This window comes from Stenella coeruleoalba, assembly GCF_951394435.1.
Source record: "Stenella coeruleoalba genome assembly, chromosome: 10".
Classification (NCBI taxonomy): domain Eukaryota; kingdom Metazoa; phylum Chordata; class Mammalia; order Artiodactyla; family Delphinidae; genus Stenella; species Stenella coeruleoalba.
In genome coordinates this window covers 97,245,276-97,261,539 of record NC_137156.1, presented here as the reverse complement: position 1 = coordinate 97,261,539, position 16,264 = coordinate 97,245,276, and the positions used below count along the sequence as shown (strand labels likewise).

At 49.6% G+C, this 16,264-nt stretch overlaps 1 protein-coding gene across 4 annotated transcripts in view; it reads left to right on the top strand.

The window, feature by feature from the left end:
* The window catches only part of SRGAP3 (SLIT-ROBO Rho GTPase activating protein 3), a 255,082-nt gene that overhangs the window by 171,301 nt on the left and 67,517 nt on the right, over window positions 1–16,264 (top strand). For all 4 annotated transcript variants that reach the window (XR_013830247.1, XM_079934821.1, XM_079934823.1 and 1 more), the window contains exons 5-9: window positions 1,351–1,536; window positions 6,237–6,365; window positions 7,858–8,079; window positions 9,626–9,727; window positions 11,937–12,134. Coding sequence is in view for 3 of the 4 variants with exons in the window: in XM_079934821.1 (XP_079790947.1) it covers window positions 1,351–1,536; window positions 6,237–6,365; window positions 7,858–8,079; window positions 9,626–9,727; window positions 11,937–12,134 (837 nt within the window). In the remaining variant the exon portion in view is untranslated. The remainder of the gene's footprint in view (window positions 1–1,350; window positions 1,537–6,236; window positions 6,366–7,857; window positions 8,080–9,625; window positions 9,728–11,936; window positions 12,135–16,264) is intronic.

Below are 16,264 nucleotides of genomic sequence, written 5' to 3'. Positions count from 1 at the left end.
CGGTATGATATGATAGAATTAAAAGTCTGAGACCAGATTTTTAATGTGGTTAGATATACACTTACTATATGACCCTCCATTCCACTCCTAGGTATTTACCCAAGAGCAACGAAAACATATGTCCACATAAAGAATGATACATGGACATTCCTAGCAGCTTTATTCGTAAGAGCCAAAAACTGCAAACAACCCCAATAACGGTCAACACGTGAACAGATAAACAAATTGTGGTATAGCCATACAAGGCAATACTACTCAGCAGTAAAAAAGAATTTCTGATACATGCAACAACATGGGAGAATCTCAAAAAAATTATGCTGAGTGAGCAAGGGTAGGTGTAAAAGAGTTTATACTCGATGGGTCCATGTACATGAAGTTCTAGAACACACAAAAACAATCTACAGTGACAGAAAGCAAATCGGTGATTGCCTGTGGCTGGGGTAAGGGGTGGGGATTGACTGGAAAGGGTCAAGAGGGATCTTTTTGGTGTGATGGGAGTGTTCTGTATCTTGATGGTGATGATGATCCCATGGATGTAAAGTCTGGAAACTATGCTGATAATACTGTATGATCTTGGATAAGTCACCCTATTCTTCTGGGCCTTAGTTTCCCTATTTGTAAAATTTGGTGGTTGGATTAGGTGATGTATAGGATTCCTTCTGACTCAAAAATTCCCTTGATATAACAATATCCAACTCTTAATGTGGAAGTAGAGTAGCAAAGTGCAATTTTCTTTATAGGAATTCATTTTATAGCCAAGGATGAGTTTATTTCTGAGAGCATAGAATATCTATTAGGTTACCCAATAATATTCCTTTGGGGAACAGAGCCATTTACAGGCCAATTTTACTCAAGGAAACAGCTGAGATAACGATTTGTGTGTAAGAAGGATGTTCCCATAGAAATCCCGCGGGTACCTGAGGAGGGCCTTTTCCAGCGACACTGTGGGGAGGGAGTAGGACACAAGAGACACAGCTGGCAGGGCCGGAGAGGGCAGCTGAAGAAGGCCGTGTTCACCATATCACCTCTGACAGCCCCAAAATGCCCGGGGCCTGTGGTGGCCCTTTTAAATTTCCTCTTTACTGGTCCATTCCTGGCACTTAGTAATCACTTAATGATGTTGTTGATGATGATGATGATGAAACTGCTGCTGCTGCTGCTGCTCATCATTTCCAGTCCTCAGACCGTCTGTGCAAAAGTAAAGGGCTGTGGGATTTCAGAGCATGTCATGGCAAGAGGGCTGGGACAGAGCTGACTGGAACACAGAACTTGGAAGGCGGCTGCCAGTGCTAGGGCCACCCTTGCTGGGCCATAACAGCCTGTTGATTTCCCACACTCGTGTGTCTCCAGGTCATGAAAACCTACCACATGTACCATGCGGAGAGCATCAGTGCGGAAAGCAAGCTGAAGGAGGCTGAGAAGCAGGAGGAGAAGCAGTTCAACAAGTCGGGAGACCTCAGCATGAACCTGCTCCGGCATGAGGACCGGCCCCAGCGCCGTAGCTCCGTGAAGAAGATTGAGAAGATGAAGGAGAAGGCGAGTGAAGGCCCCGGGTATCGGGGTGGGAAGGAAGGGGAGGGCCAGGCTCCCCACAGCCTCAGCCTCCACCTCCACACCCTGAGGGACTAGGGCTGGAATAATGCTGCCAGCGTCTGCTGTCTTGGAGGTCAGTGTCACGGTAGAGGCAGGGCTGGCCATGCCTCTGCTCACACTTGTTAGGCCTCAGGCGAGGGTCAACAGCAGGAGAGGCACTCAGCTGGCAAGACAGCTGAACTGCGATGAGACTCTCGCCCAGCGAGCACATTCTGGCAAGAATCACCAGGCGTTAGTGGGGGGTGGGGCCTGCCCTGGACGTCAGTTTAGTGGCCGGGGGGCTGATTGGGACTTCGTGTGTCCCAACAAGAGGGAACGGCGCTGGCGTACCAACCAGCACCTGGGAACCAGGTAAAGAACCATTCTGAAGAAATTGCCATCGCCAAGCCAAAGCCGGGCCAGTGAGAATCCTTGTGTGTTGGTGCTGGGAAAGTGCTTCGGTAGGGCATGGTGAAAGTGCTAGTTTTGGAGTCAGGCTGAGTTTTGAAGATGCCACATGTACAGCGACTCTCTGACCTTCAATATTATTTTATTTATTTATTTATTTTTAAATTAGTTAATTAATTAATTTGTTTCTGGCTGCCTTGGGTGTTTGTTGCTACGCACGCCGGCTTTCTCTAGTTGTGGCGAGTGGGGGCTACTCTCCGTTGTGGTGTGCAGGCTTCTCCTTGAGGTGGCTTCTCTTGTTGTGGAGCATGGGCTGTAGGTACACGGGCTTCAGTAGTTGTGGCATGCGGGCTCAGTAGTTGTGGCTTGTGGGCTCTAGAGCTCAGGCTCAGTAGTTGGGTCACATGGGCTTAGTTGCTCCGCGGCATGTGGGATCTTCCCGGACCAGGGCTCGAACCCATGTCCCCTGCATTGGCAGGCGGATTCTTAACCACTGCACCACCGGGGAAGTCCCTGACCTTCAATTTTAAAAACTGACAGTGATGGCAAACAAATCTCCTTTCTCATGTCAACTCTGATCAATTGATAGTGGCTTCCCAGAGCCCTATGCTGAGGATTGTGAGCCCTCTCGAGGCTTTAGTTAAAGACAGTGCTGTGATCAATTAATGATGTCTGTCTTGGCCAAGGAATTTAGAGGGGCAGTGTGCATGCTGCTTTTTGTCATCCTAGATTGGGTTACTTCTAAGGTTCCTTTCTTCTTAAAAAGCTATGATATTCTTGTTGAATTCTCTGCATTCATTCATTCCATGAAATCAGCAAACATTTCCTGAGCTCTTTCTATTTGCAAACATTGCATCAGATGTTTATTTGGGCTTCTATGAGACTAATTCTATGATTATATGATCCTACAGCTCTTAAAAATTATAGGAGATTGAGTGGGAACATAATCCAACAGGACCTGGGTAAGCTGGCAAAGTAACCAAAGGCAGGTAAAATAAAAATTCAGGGTAATTTCCAAAGGCAAAGAAAAATATGCTCCACAGTAACCAGGCAGAGACCCAGTTAAAAAATGGGCAAAGGAATTGAATAGACATACCTCTGAAGAACATATATGAGTGGCCAATAAATACATGAAAAGATGCTCAGCATCATTAGTTGTTAAGGAAATGCAATTCAAAACCACAGTGAGATACCACTTCACACCCACCATGATGGCTAAGATAAAAAAGTCAGATAATCACAAGTGTCGGTGCGGGTGTAGAGAAATTGGAACCATCATACATTGCTGGAGGGAATGTAAAATGATGCAGCCACTTTGGAACATAGTCTGGAAGTTCCTCAAAATGTTAAACATAGAGTTACCATATGACTCAGCAGTTCCACTCCTAGGTATCCACCCAAGAGAAATTTAAACATGTGTCCAGACAAAACTTTGCACATGAATGTTCATAGCAGCATTATGCATAATAGCCAAAGGGTAGAAACAATCCAAATAAATAAACGTCCTTCAGCTGATGAATAAAATATGGTGAATCCCTGTAAGGGAATATTCAGCCATGAAAAGGAATGAATACAGACTACAGCATGGATGAACCTTGAAAACAGTAGGCTAAGTGAAAGAAACCTGTCACGAAAGACCACATATTACATGATTCCATTTATTTGAAATGTGCAGAGTAGATAAATCCATAGAGACAGAAAGTAGATTATTGGTTGCCAGGAGCCGTGGCAGAAAAGAATGCAGAGTGACTGCTAATGGGTACAGGGTTTCTCTTGGGGTGATGAAAATATTCTAAATTTAGATAGTGGTGATGGTTGTACAATATGTCTGTGAATATACTAGAAATGAATGTTAAAAATAAGATAACCAGGGGCTTCCCTGGTGGCACAGTGGTTGAGAGTCCGCCTGCCAATGCAGGGGACACGAGTTCGAGCCCTGCTCCTGGTCCGCGGAGCAACTAAGCCCTGGTCCAGGAAGATCCCACATGCCGCGGAGCGGCTGGGCCTGTGAGCCATGGCCGCTGAGTCTGCACGTCTGGAGCCTGTGCTCCGCAATGGGAGAGGCCACAGCAGTGAGAGGCCCGTGTACCCCCAAAAAAAAAAAAAAAAAAAGATAACCAGGCAGGGAATTATGGAGCTACAACATAGCGGGGTAGCTATAGAGGGGATATGTAGAGAGGTAGAGAAAGCACTGGTTAGTGGGGTCTGGAGACTAAGTTTTAGTTCAGAGTTGTATGCTAACTGGCCATTTGGCTCTTGGACAGCCAACTTCTTTTCAATTTTCATCTCCTCGCCTATAAAATGGATGAATTAAAGTAAGATATCTTCAAGTATCCTTTCCAGGCATAAAATTTTATGAGTCCATGAAGAGCTGAAAATGGTCTCAGGGTTATAGTAGCCCCCTGGAAATGGGCCAGGAATTTCAAAACTCTCTGTGGAGGGTGGGTGTGTGGTTGGTACAGGGTATAACCAGAAGTTTGTTTCTAGAAATTCCCAGAATAAGTGAACCCTGGAGAAAGGTCAGAGGAGATGTCTGAAGAGAATTAAAAGGCTGACAATGGGGGCATCTCTACTGAACAGCTAGCGAACTCAATCTGGAGGAAGGAAGGTTGAGAGTGCCTAGGTAGGAAGAAGCCCTGTTTCTTTAAGGAGAGCTGTCTCTCTCCTCAGCAGTGGGACTCATCTGTCTGAAGGGGGCAAGGGGACAGCTCTGTAACCCACGGACTCTTTACTGCTTCCTGCCCAGGATGGCCCAGAACAGAAACAGCTTCCCAGGGAGGCGGTCCAGCTCCTAGCCGAGACTGCACCTCTGGCTGCCCACCCCGCCTCTCCCCACCACGCACAACCAGACAGCCAGTGGCAATCACTTCATGCTGCCCGTGCAGGGACTGTTCTGGGTGCTGTAGGCTCAGTCATGAACAGGGACCATTAAGTCCCTGACTTCACAGAGCTTACTTTCTAGCAGGGGACCCTGAAAATCATCAAGTAATCAAAGAGGTAAAAAATGTAATTTGGGGTGGTGAAAAGTACTTATGAAAAATTTGAGCAACCAAGATGTCCTTCAGTAGGTGAGTGGCTAAGTTACTGTGGTCCATCCAGACAATGGAATGTTATTCAGCACTAAAAAGAAATGAGCTGTCAAGCCATGAAAAGACACGGAGGCACCTTAAATGCATGTTACAAAGTGAAAGAAACCAATCTGGAAAGGCTACATACTGCACGATTCCAACTATATGACATTCTAGAAAAGGCAGAACTATGGAACAGTAAGAAGGTCAGTGGTTACAGCAGTTAGGTGGGAGACAGGGATGAACAGGTAGAGCACAGAGGATTTGCAGGGCAGGGAAACTGCTCTGATACTCTAATGATGGATACATGTCATTATACATCTGTTCAAATTCACAGAATGTACAACACCAAGACTGAACCCTAAGGTAAACTGTGGGTGACTACAATGTGTTAGTATAGGTCCATCAATTGTAACAAATGTACCACCTGGTGCCGGGGGGTGTTGATATTGGGGGGACGTGGTGTGTGTATGGGAGTAGGGGTGTGTGCACGAAATCTCAGCACCTTCCTCTCAATTTTGCTGTGAAGCTAAAACTGCTCTAAAAAAAGAGTCTCTTAAAAATTAAATAAAAATGAAAATAATCACTAAAAATTGAACAAAGATTAAATGAATGGGAAAAATAGAGCAGGACAGAATGTGGGGAGGAGGCAGTCAAGATGCCGGGGACACATTTTAGACACGGTTGTGTGGTCAGAGGCCCATGCGACTGTGTGACCATGGCTAAGGACCTGAATGACGTGGAGCAGGCCACGCAGGGACCTGGAAGACTGGCCTGCCAGCCGGAGAGAATGGGTCTGAGTCTAGAGGCAGGAATGAACTTGGCCTCTTAAAGGACATGCAGAGGAGGGGATGACAGGAGCGTGGAGGAAGAGCCAGGTCAGGAGGGCTTCACAGGCTGTCGTCCGGGTTTGGGCAGCCTCTGGGGGTGTTGAGTAGGGGCCTCCGGAGGTCTTAGTTACACTCCCGGAAAAGGCCACTGCTTACCTGACATTGCCGACGATGGCTGCACATGTGCAGTGTCAGGTGAGCTTTTTGAGTACGGGGTCCAGATCTTACTCACCTGGCCCATGGAGTAAGGCTTTCCAGGGCCGTGCGGGGAGCTGATCGCAGGCAGTGACCCTAAAGAAAATCTCAAATCCCTCCCATCAGCGGCTCTGCTTTCACATCCACTCTTTCCTTCCTCCAGAGGCAGGCAAAGTATTCTGAGAACAAGCTGAAATGCACTAAGGCCCGGAACGACTACTTGCTGAATCTGGCGGCCACCAACGCAGCTATAAGCAAATACTACATCCACGATGTCTCTGACCTCATCGACGTGAGCTCCTGGGGAGTCTGGGGTTGAACAGGGTCCTGCACCGCCTGGTGCGAGTCATCAGCTGAGGGAGGGCTGGCCCTTGTCCTTAGCTGGCATATGGGGCGGCCAGTGGCCCCTGGAGCCCTAACGGAGGGGAAGGACAGGGAGCCTTTGGGGCCTGGGAAGGAGTATCACCCTGTGGCTTCTACCTCCATGGGTGGGAGTGGGCCTCTGGCGGCCCTTGCACACTTGGGCTGGGCAGTTGTAATTCAGCGTGCACTTTCCAAGTGTCCTCCTCTACACCAGGTCTTTTACTGGGTTTGGGGGTACAGGGGTGATCGTACACAGTTCGTGCCCTGGGGAACTTCCCAGGGTGGTAAAGATGCTTATCTGTTTAACACGCCTGGGTCCAGTCCACTAGACACACACACACATACGGAAGAAAACAATGAATGAGACAAAATTATACAGGTCAGCTTTACTTGGGGATGTTATGTTGGGAGAAATCAGGCAGTTTAAGCAAGAGGAAATGGAACACTGACTGCTGAGCACCAGCTGTGCAGGACACACTGGTAGGACAATGAGGTTTCGGGAAAGAATTCTGTGAGTGGTGCCTTCGGGGAGGCTCCTGCATCATCTGTGACAGAGCTGGGGCTGCTTCGCATGTGTTCATGCAGACAGGGATCCGGCCCAGCAGATGCTCGGTCAGGCTTCCTTGAGGGTGGGTGCGTCCTTTTCCTCTGGCCTGGGTGTATCCCATCAGGAAGTCAGAGGGTCACCGCTCTTCCCTTGGCTGCAGAGGGGACCCATTATCGCCATTATCACCACCCCCAGGAGAGGGAGCTGCCTGGTCCTGCCTTCCAAATGCCCGGGGGCCAGACCCCTCCTCTTTCCTACCTTTCAGCTTTCTTTTTCACCCAACCCTTTCATCTTTTTATTTACCAAATTTTTATTGAGTGCCTTCTAGCTCTAGCTCTTGAGGTACAACAGTGGATAAGAGCCAGGGGGTCTGTCCTCATGGAGCTCAGCCTACATAACCCTGATGCATTAAAGGCAAACGTAATGCCAAGCAGTGGGTGTTACCATGAGAGAGGTGGAGGGAGTTGTGGACACCTGGATGAGGGACACCTGGTGTGAACTCTGAGTGGGGAGAACATCAAGGAAGGCTTCCTGGAGGAAGTGACCTCTAAACTGAAACCAAAGGAAGAGTATTTAGGCAGGAGGAGAGAGGAAGAGTCTTCAGGCAGAGGGAATGCGTGTGTAAAGGCCTGGAGATGAGAAAGAAAGCAGTGAGTTTGGGGAGCCGCGAGGAGCACTGTCATTGCCCAGATCGCAGTCCCCCGCTCCCTCCGAGGGCTTTGCCATGACTTGTGTGGTAAGATTCCAAAGTGCATGAGGGCCTCCAGCATGAAAGATTTGACCGTGGAATAGGAGGTAGTCGTAAGTCACTGTGACGGCCCCACCTCCATGTCACCACCCTCACCTGCACCTTCTGTGTGTGCTTCTCTCCAAGTGCTGTGATTTGGGCTTTCATGCCAGCCTGGCCCGCACCTTCCGGACCTACCTCTCAGCCGAGTACAACCTGGAGACCTCTCGCCATGAGGGGCTGGACGTCATCGAGAACGCGGTGGACAACCTGGATTCCCGAAGTGACAAGCACACAGTCATGGACATGTGCAACCAGGTCTTCTGTCCCCCCCTCAAGTTTGAGTTCCAGCCCCACATGGGGGACGAGGTAGGCTTCTCCCAGGAGCCCATGCTTGAGGTTGCTTCCATCTGTCTCCCGTGGGCTCCCAGAGCATCAGTGGGAGGAGAACGTCAGCGGAGAGGCCTGGGGTCAAGTTCTTGGTGCATGGGCTTCCCTAGCTGAGGAGTTTACCACGAATACCCTAATCTTGGCAGCTCAAGTCCCCCACCTGCAGAATTGCGAGACCATAGCTTCCCATGAAATCCCTCGCAGCTATGTCTAGAAGACCCCAAGGGAGTCCCACATCTGCACACAGACAATCATCTCACGTTCTCCCCTCGGATGGATGGCCTCAAATCACCGAAGGCGGGGCCTCAGCAGAGCCACTCGGACCTGTGCTCCAGTGCCGTGAGCCCTTGGAGTACCAGCCAACCCAGTTTTCTTCAGGGCTTGCGCTGCTCACATCCTCATTATGTTCTGGAAAAAAAAATGGGAGAAGGCGCTCTTCACTAGCCCCTAAGCAGCACACTAATTACCTGAGTTTCACACAACTTCTTATGAAAATAGCTCCTTGAGCTTTTCCATGTCATTCCTCCCTCTCTCCAGGGCTCAGGCCCCAGTCCCTGGAACCAACGGAGAGAGCCACCAGGTGTCATATCTGCCTCCCCATCTCCACCATCTCTACCCCAGGGACATGTGCCCAGAACTTTCTCCTAGTGGCCCCGTTCCCTCCCCCCAGGCACATGAGAGTCAGGGGGACCCAGCCAGCCTCTGGATCCCAGTGGGAGCTCAGCTGGGCTGTCGCTGTACCTGCTTAGCAGGGAGGGACCAGGAGGCGCCTTTAACGATGGCATTTGCTGGACCCTCCAGTGGCTCTGCCCACTTTCTTCATTTGCAAGAGATGCCTTCTGCCGGGCTTCCCCACAGCTCCTGCCCCATCCCTGTGCCCTCATGTCCAGCCCTTTGGCTCATCAGCTGGTGACTGCAGGGTCGGGTTGCCCAGTTAGTGGTAAAGAACAGAGGCCTGCTGTCCCTTATGAGCTCAGCCAAGTTACGGCAGGCAGCCCAGCCCACAGGTAGTGAGAGCCCTGGTGGGAATGGGTGTAGGCGAACAGTATCGCTCTCTCATCTTCTTCTCTTCTCCCCTCCTCTCTCAGCGGCCCCTGTGAGAGGGCCGCTGCCCCATGCCTGCCTCTCTCTCAAGCATCTTCCTGCTGGGCCACTCTGCTGACTGTTTCCCATCCTTTGTTCTTTTCACTGGCTTCTCTTAGGCAGTTGCTTCCTTACCACCACTTCCTGCCTGGAAATTAACCAATTAGTCTCACTTAATGAGATTATGTCCAAGCTCTGAGTAGCAAACCGTCACATGCTGCACAAATGTAGACCACAACCGAGAGCGTGAGAGGGTGGCCCCTGGCTCCCGGCTGGCTCTGGTGTCACTGGGTACAAGCTGTGTGACCTTGGGTAGGTCACTTAACCTTTCCAGGCCTGTTTCTGCAGTTGTCGATGGGGATGTTAATGATAGGCCGGCCCCAGCTATGCACAGGTGGCAAGGGCCCCGGTCAACCGCAGGCGGTGGCTGTCATTTCTGCAGGTGTGCCAGGTCAGTGCTCAGCAGCCCGTCCAGACGGAACTGCTCATGCGGTACCACCAGCTGCAGTCCAGACTGGCCACTCTCAAGATCGAGAACGAGGAGGTGAGTGAGCCCCTCCACCCTGTGAGGATTTCTTTACAAAGGCCTGACTGGTCCTGCAGAGTCTACTCTTGCCATGGAACACGTAAGAAATCAGTGTTCATCTGTAACATGCACAACTGTCAAAACCAACTACACCAAGAATCTTTGATGGCATGGGGAATGCTCACAAGATGTTAAAGAAAAGCAAGGAGGAAGTAGAACTCTATGTTCAGTACTGTCCTAACCAGGATAAACTGAAGTATGCGTGCACGTTTCTGTGCATATTCACGGGCATAGAGAAAAAGACTGGAAGGAAATACTTTGAATGTTGATAGTGGTTTTGTCTGGGTTGCAGGAGTATAGGTGATTTCTGTTTTCTTCTCTGTGCTTTTCTCTATTTTCTGCAGTGAGCTTATGTTATTTTTATCATCAGAAATGTAGTAGGTATTTTAAATTACACAATGAAATAACCCAGGGCACACTAAATGTGTCATAGATTCTGAGCTCCAGGGAGCTTCTGTCTCACCGTGGCCAGCACACCTCCCTTGCAGCTGGTGGCTCAGGACTTCTGCCAGGTGGGCACAAATGGAAGTACCAGCTGGAGTGGCTCCATTCTGATGTGCACTGATGAGGCCACATGGGAGACCTCCTGTTCCAGCCGGGATGCCCCCACCCAGGGAGGACATCACCCAATTGGAGGACACCAGGACATGGGAGTGTCACCCAAGATCATGGGCAGGTCCATCCTTGAGAAGTGCAGTTGCAGCTGGAGATGGGGAGCCGTGGTCCCTGTCTTCAGACCTCAAGAGGGCTGTTCTAGGCAGAGAGGGCAGGTTGCTTTGTGTCTTCAAAAAGGACGTAGCCAGGACGAACGTGAGCCAGAGTGTAGCTAAGGATGAACGAATCAAAGCAGTCCCTGGGGGGTGGTTATGTGGAGACAAATTATATATTTGTTTATCAAACCTGAGAAGAGAGAGGATATGGCCAGAGTGTTTTCTTTCTTTATTTATGCCCTACATCTTCCCGTGAAGCGTTTTAAATTGTTTACATGGAACGGTATATGCTGTATATGGATAATAATGTTAATGGAATTTAAATTGAAAATCGGGGCACAGAAAGGAGGGTGAAGCACATGCTCCTCTGGGTAGGCTGTTCATGGCCATGGAAATGCTCAGTTTTGAACCTGAGCTTCTGTGAGCCTATGTTAGAAAGAACCGATTCACCCATTTATTCATTCAAGTATTTATTTAGCACGTACTATGCGCTAAACATTGTGCAGAGTTCAGTGAGTGGATGAGACAATATAGTACCTCCTCTCATGGAGTTTATATTTTAGTGAGAAAAGACAGGTGATAAAACACAGAAGCGAATGAACCCATAAGTGAATACGTACACGGAATATCAGACAGTAAGTTAAGGATGGTGGTCGGGGGTGGGTGGGGGGAGGCCTGATGTCACCAGGAGGCGACTTTTAAGTTGAGATCTGAGTGACAAGGGAGGCTTTGAGCAGCAATCACTGTGGAGCGAATGTGGACACAGTTCTCCCAGGACTGTGTTTGGAGCGACCCTCCATCCAAGTTCCAGTATGCCCTTTAGGCACAGTTCAGTGAAGGGCTGTGGGGAGGCCGGGGCCCTGCGTGTGGAGCCTCCGAGGTCCTGCTCGGTCCCGGGAGAGGAGTCGGAGTCCTGGAGGACCGAGCACAATGCGTGTGTCTTGGGTCTATCTTCCTCGAGGCTGTTTTATCTCAGTCAGGCTTGCGTGGACTCAGTGGCCGACAGCAGAGGAGTTCACTCACTGAGGACAGCGCTGCCCTTATCCAGACTGTGTCCCCTCCCTTCTCTGGATGAAGGAAACGGGGAGCGTTTCTAGCGTTGCTCCTCCTCAGGGACCTGCCTCCCAGGAGGAGCTGGTTTGGGGTTGTATAACCATAAAGAAACACAAACCTCAAAACCGAAGTTCCTTGTTGGTCACAACCTTCTCCGACGTTGTCTCCAGCAGAAGCAGTCCCATGGCCTGACTTTAGATTAGGCCACCTGGCTTCTCCCCCCAGCCAGCTGCTGGCCTTACTTTCCACATCACTGTAACGGGAATGAGCATCGTTGTCCTGCCTGCCTCCTGATGCTTTGTGTGGAAGAAATCAAGGAACGGTTGGGAAAGGGCTATGAGTGTCAAAGGCATTCTGAGGCTGAAGGATTTTTGTCAACCTGAAGGATTTTTGTGTTTCCCCAGGTTAGAAAAACCCTGGACGCCACCATGCAGACCTTGCAGGATATGCTGACTGTGGAGGACTTTGACGTGTCCGACGCCTTCCAACATAGCCGGTCCACAGAGTCTGTGAAGTCAGCTGCCTCCGAGACCTACATGAGCAAGCTCAACATCGCCAAGAGGAGAGCCAACCAGCAGGAGACAGAAATGTTTTATTTTACAGTAAGTGGCGTCCTGGCCCAAGACCCTCTGTCTGCCCCCCCACCGGCAGTGATTTTGGGGAGCAGCCCAAACTACTGGGAGCCAGAGGAACCACGTGGGTCCGTTAGACCTACAGGTCTTCCAGCATGTTTTCAGGTTAAATTGCCTGGCGTGGCTTTGTGAAATGCAGAAAGTGAGCTACCAGTGGGTAGCACCAGCCTTGATCTTGGATTGACAGTTATTGTGATTTTCCTTTTCTAGAAAAAATACAGAGAGAGTTGTGTTCAGTAGGGTGAGAGGAAAAGGGGCGAACAGAGCCAGGTGCACGCCCCAAGTAACAACCCCCAAGTTTAGTGTGTGGTTGTCATGTCAAATTGTGTCAAATTTGGGCATGGACTCTGCAAACAACACCCTGAGTGATCTTTGCAAATTGCTGGTGAGTTGCCAGCCCTTCATGTAAAATCCCAGATTACTTACATTTCACTTGGCCAAGGAGGAACAGGAATGAGAGGCATCGGGGCTTTATTTCAACATGTATTTAGTGAACATGGAATGGGGTTAGAAAGGACCTTACATCTTCCATCTGATGTTGGACCCTGTTCAACCTTACCCCTGCCCAAAAGTCATTCAGATTCTGCTTGAACAACCCCAGATTAAAAAGCTCCCTCCTTCCCCAAACAACCCTTTTGTTTGGCTTGCTGCTGGCTATAGATATTATGATGTTTTCCCGTATCTCTGTTATCTTCAGAAATCTTCCTCACTAGGATTTCTGGTCATTGATCTTAATTCTGTTCTCTGGGGCAACCCAGAGAGAGGCTAATTCTACTTGACAGTCTGGCAAGGTTGCAGGGAGCTGGGTTTTTATTTCTCCAGGCTAAACATATCTACTTCTTTCGATCCAGCCTCTTAAAGCTTTTGTTTTGAGTGCCCTCAGCATCCTAGCGACCCTCTCCCGGAATGTGTTCCACTTGTCCCACTTGTCGGTGCTTCTTCTAAAGTGAGATTCCCAGCAGGGGAGTGACCAGCACAGAGCAGGGCTAAACTTTCACCTCCCTCCACATTAGGGGCTATGCTTCTCTTTCCATATGTCCTAAGACCATATTCTTTTTTTTTTTTTTTAAGCTAGTATCAGCTAAATCTCTGTTCCCACTGTACTGCCATTAAATGAGGCCACCCTCCTCCTATGGGATGTGTAGGTGATGTCTTGGGTGGGTCTGATGTTTATCACCGTTTAGATTTCCTCTTGATGGGTTCAGCTCATGGTTCCAGACTGTCAGGATCCTGACTGGCTGCTCATCACATATGCTGTCTCTTCAGACCTTGTGTCTGCAGATTCAGTAAGCGTGGCTTCTGTACCTTAAAGTTTGTCAAAAAAAAAAAAAAAAAAAAAAAACTAATTGGTACTTCAGGGCCCAGGCCAAAGACAGAGTTATTCAAAACATGCCACTAGGCTAATATTGATCCATTAATCAGCACTTTTAGATTGTGGTCATTTAACCAGTCACAAACCCACCCAGTTCTAACATCCAGCTCCATTTCATGCTAGGCCTCATCAAATCCCTGTCAAAAACCAACGGTTGACGCCTACTGCATTTCCTTTGTCAACACTCTTTGACTTTGTTGTTTTCAAGAAAGAACCGATTCACTCATTTACTCATTCAGGTATCTATTTAGCACATACTACGTGAATACTGTGTGAATCAGCCCATGCCAGTTTCGGGGGCTCACCACTTCCACGAGGGGCCTACTGTGTTTGTAGAGAATTTACGGGTTACAAAGATAAGTGAGGAGTGTGGGTGAATATTGTCACTTAGGCAGCAGGAGCAAAGAAGGGGGTTCAGCCTGCTTGAAATTAAAAGACAGCATCCATGATGGGGGTCATGGATGTTATATTTTGATCTGAATATTCAAGTTATCAACCTGGTTGGCTAGTACACCTCATGACGTGATGGTGTGACATTATTTAGGTATTTTAAGGACATAACACTCCTTTTAAAGCAAACATTAATACGATTCAATGGCATTCTTTCCTTCATGGGTCACACGTGAAGCCTGGGTGAAGCTTGGAAGAAGTAGCCAGGATCCCCAAGCCCCAGAGCCCCAGTGTGTAATTTGCACTAACCAGGTGTAATTTGCACTAACCCACCAAAGCATGAGTTACAAGTTTGGGATTGGAGCTTCACCTGGCTTGGGACAGTGAGGCAGGATGGAGAGAATACCTACTTATACCGCAGCTCTGCTTTTTATGGTGAATTCTTAAACACATGGCAATAAAATCAGAGGGCTATATTACTGGAAGCATCCAGAGAGAGCCTATAGGTGGGTAGTTATCAAACCGAAGTGTGCTTTTGAATCATGTAGGAAGCTTGTTGAAAACGTAGGTTCCCAGACTACCACCCTCCCTGAGGTGGCACCCTGGAAATGTGAGCACTTCTGGGCCTCTGTGGTGTCTTCCTCGGGTTAGACTCACGGTCTTCCAGAGCAGGAATCTGCATGTGGACACTCTCCCCAGCTGGGTAGGAGGCCACTGGTCCCTGCACCACACTTGGAGAAGCACCATGAGTCTACTCATTTTACCTTGAGGAGGGCATGAGGTCCAGAAATGTTCAGAAATCCGGCCAAGGTCGCACACTGAGTGACCACAGCTCTGAGCTCTTTCTCCTTCTGGGTAGAATGGGAATGGTGATGCTTCCACCATTTGTCATCTGAGACTGCAGTGAGGACCAGATGTACATGTTTGAAAACCGTCTACAGATACAAGGGGGAGTGACTCTTAGCAACCACGGGACAAGGCCCTAGGAGCTAAGAAGGACCACGGCCAAGGAGACAGGATGCCACAAGCCCCAGAAACCCAGCAGGGAGGGGCCAGGGTGCGGTGACCTCAGTCTTATCCGGGCACATGTCAGCCTCCTCCCTGTGGGCCTTTCCCCACACCTGTCTTCAGCGGGAAGATGGTGACGTTCCAGATGTCCTGACCTGCCGAGGCGCACTTCTTTGCTCCTCTGCGCCCTTTCTGAGCCTTCTGGCTGGGGAATAGAATGGATTTTTTGGTGAGAAACTAGCTGGCAGATTTGGGGCAATCACATCTGTCCCTGTGCCTTCATTCTCAGGGCCTTTGTAATTGTGTTCCCCTCTGCTTAGACCCTTCCCTCCCGTGTGCACCCACACGGCTGTCTTCCTCACCTCCTTCAGGCCGGAGCTGAGATGGCAACTTTGCAGTGAGGTCTGCCCTCACTCCCAGTTCCTCATTCCTGCCTTGTTTCCATCCCTAGCGTTCACCACCATTGACCAATTGTGTATTTTACTTACATTTTTGTTAGTTTATTGTCTCTCTCATACTCTGCTATGTCAGTTCCACCAGGTCAGAGATTTCAGCTGAATTTCTCAGCACCTACTATATGCCTGGCACAGCTGTAGGCGCCGAGGATCCAGAAAGGAACCTGCATGGACGGTGCCTACAGTGGCTCATGGTCCAGCAGAGAGGGCTCCCGGCCTGTGACTGGGCGACGTGGGGTGGGCAGGGCCGAGGGAAGCTGGTAGTTGTGTAGAGGCATGGCTGAGGCCAGGCTGAACTGGGGGCAGGTGGATGTGTTTCTGTTTGGGTGCCCCGTTCCTGGCACTGCTTCCAAGTGCATTGTGCTTGGCCAGGCCCCAGAACTAGAGGCAGCCTGGGGTCCTAGGGCAAATCGTTTCTTGTGCCAGCCTCACCTTTCTCATCTGTAAAAAGAAGAAAATCATATCCCCAAATGCAGTTCGGGTTATTTTAATAGGAACGTCTCCAGGGGCCTGCCATGCCCTTCCTCCTTCAGAGTGCAGCCAGATAAAAGAAGACATGTTCTGAGGCTCCCCTCTGACAGATCTGATAACGCTCTCTTGTCTTGGCTGCATGCTCTTGGCCCAGAAGCATGGAGGAATTTGATGGCTAAAGAAGCCCACTGCCCGGGCTCCTGCAGTCCTCACCTCACAGAAGCACCTTTCACTGCACACATCCCCCGAGCTTTCTCTGTGTTCCCAAACTGAGCTGAAATGCGTCATAGGACTGGACAGCCACGCTTGGCAGAGCTGGGGATCTGATGGAGCCGATGCAGAAACCCCTTTCCCCGTGCCTGGGGCCTTGAGGGTGGCCTCCCGCCCTGGAGGTCCATTATGGA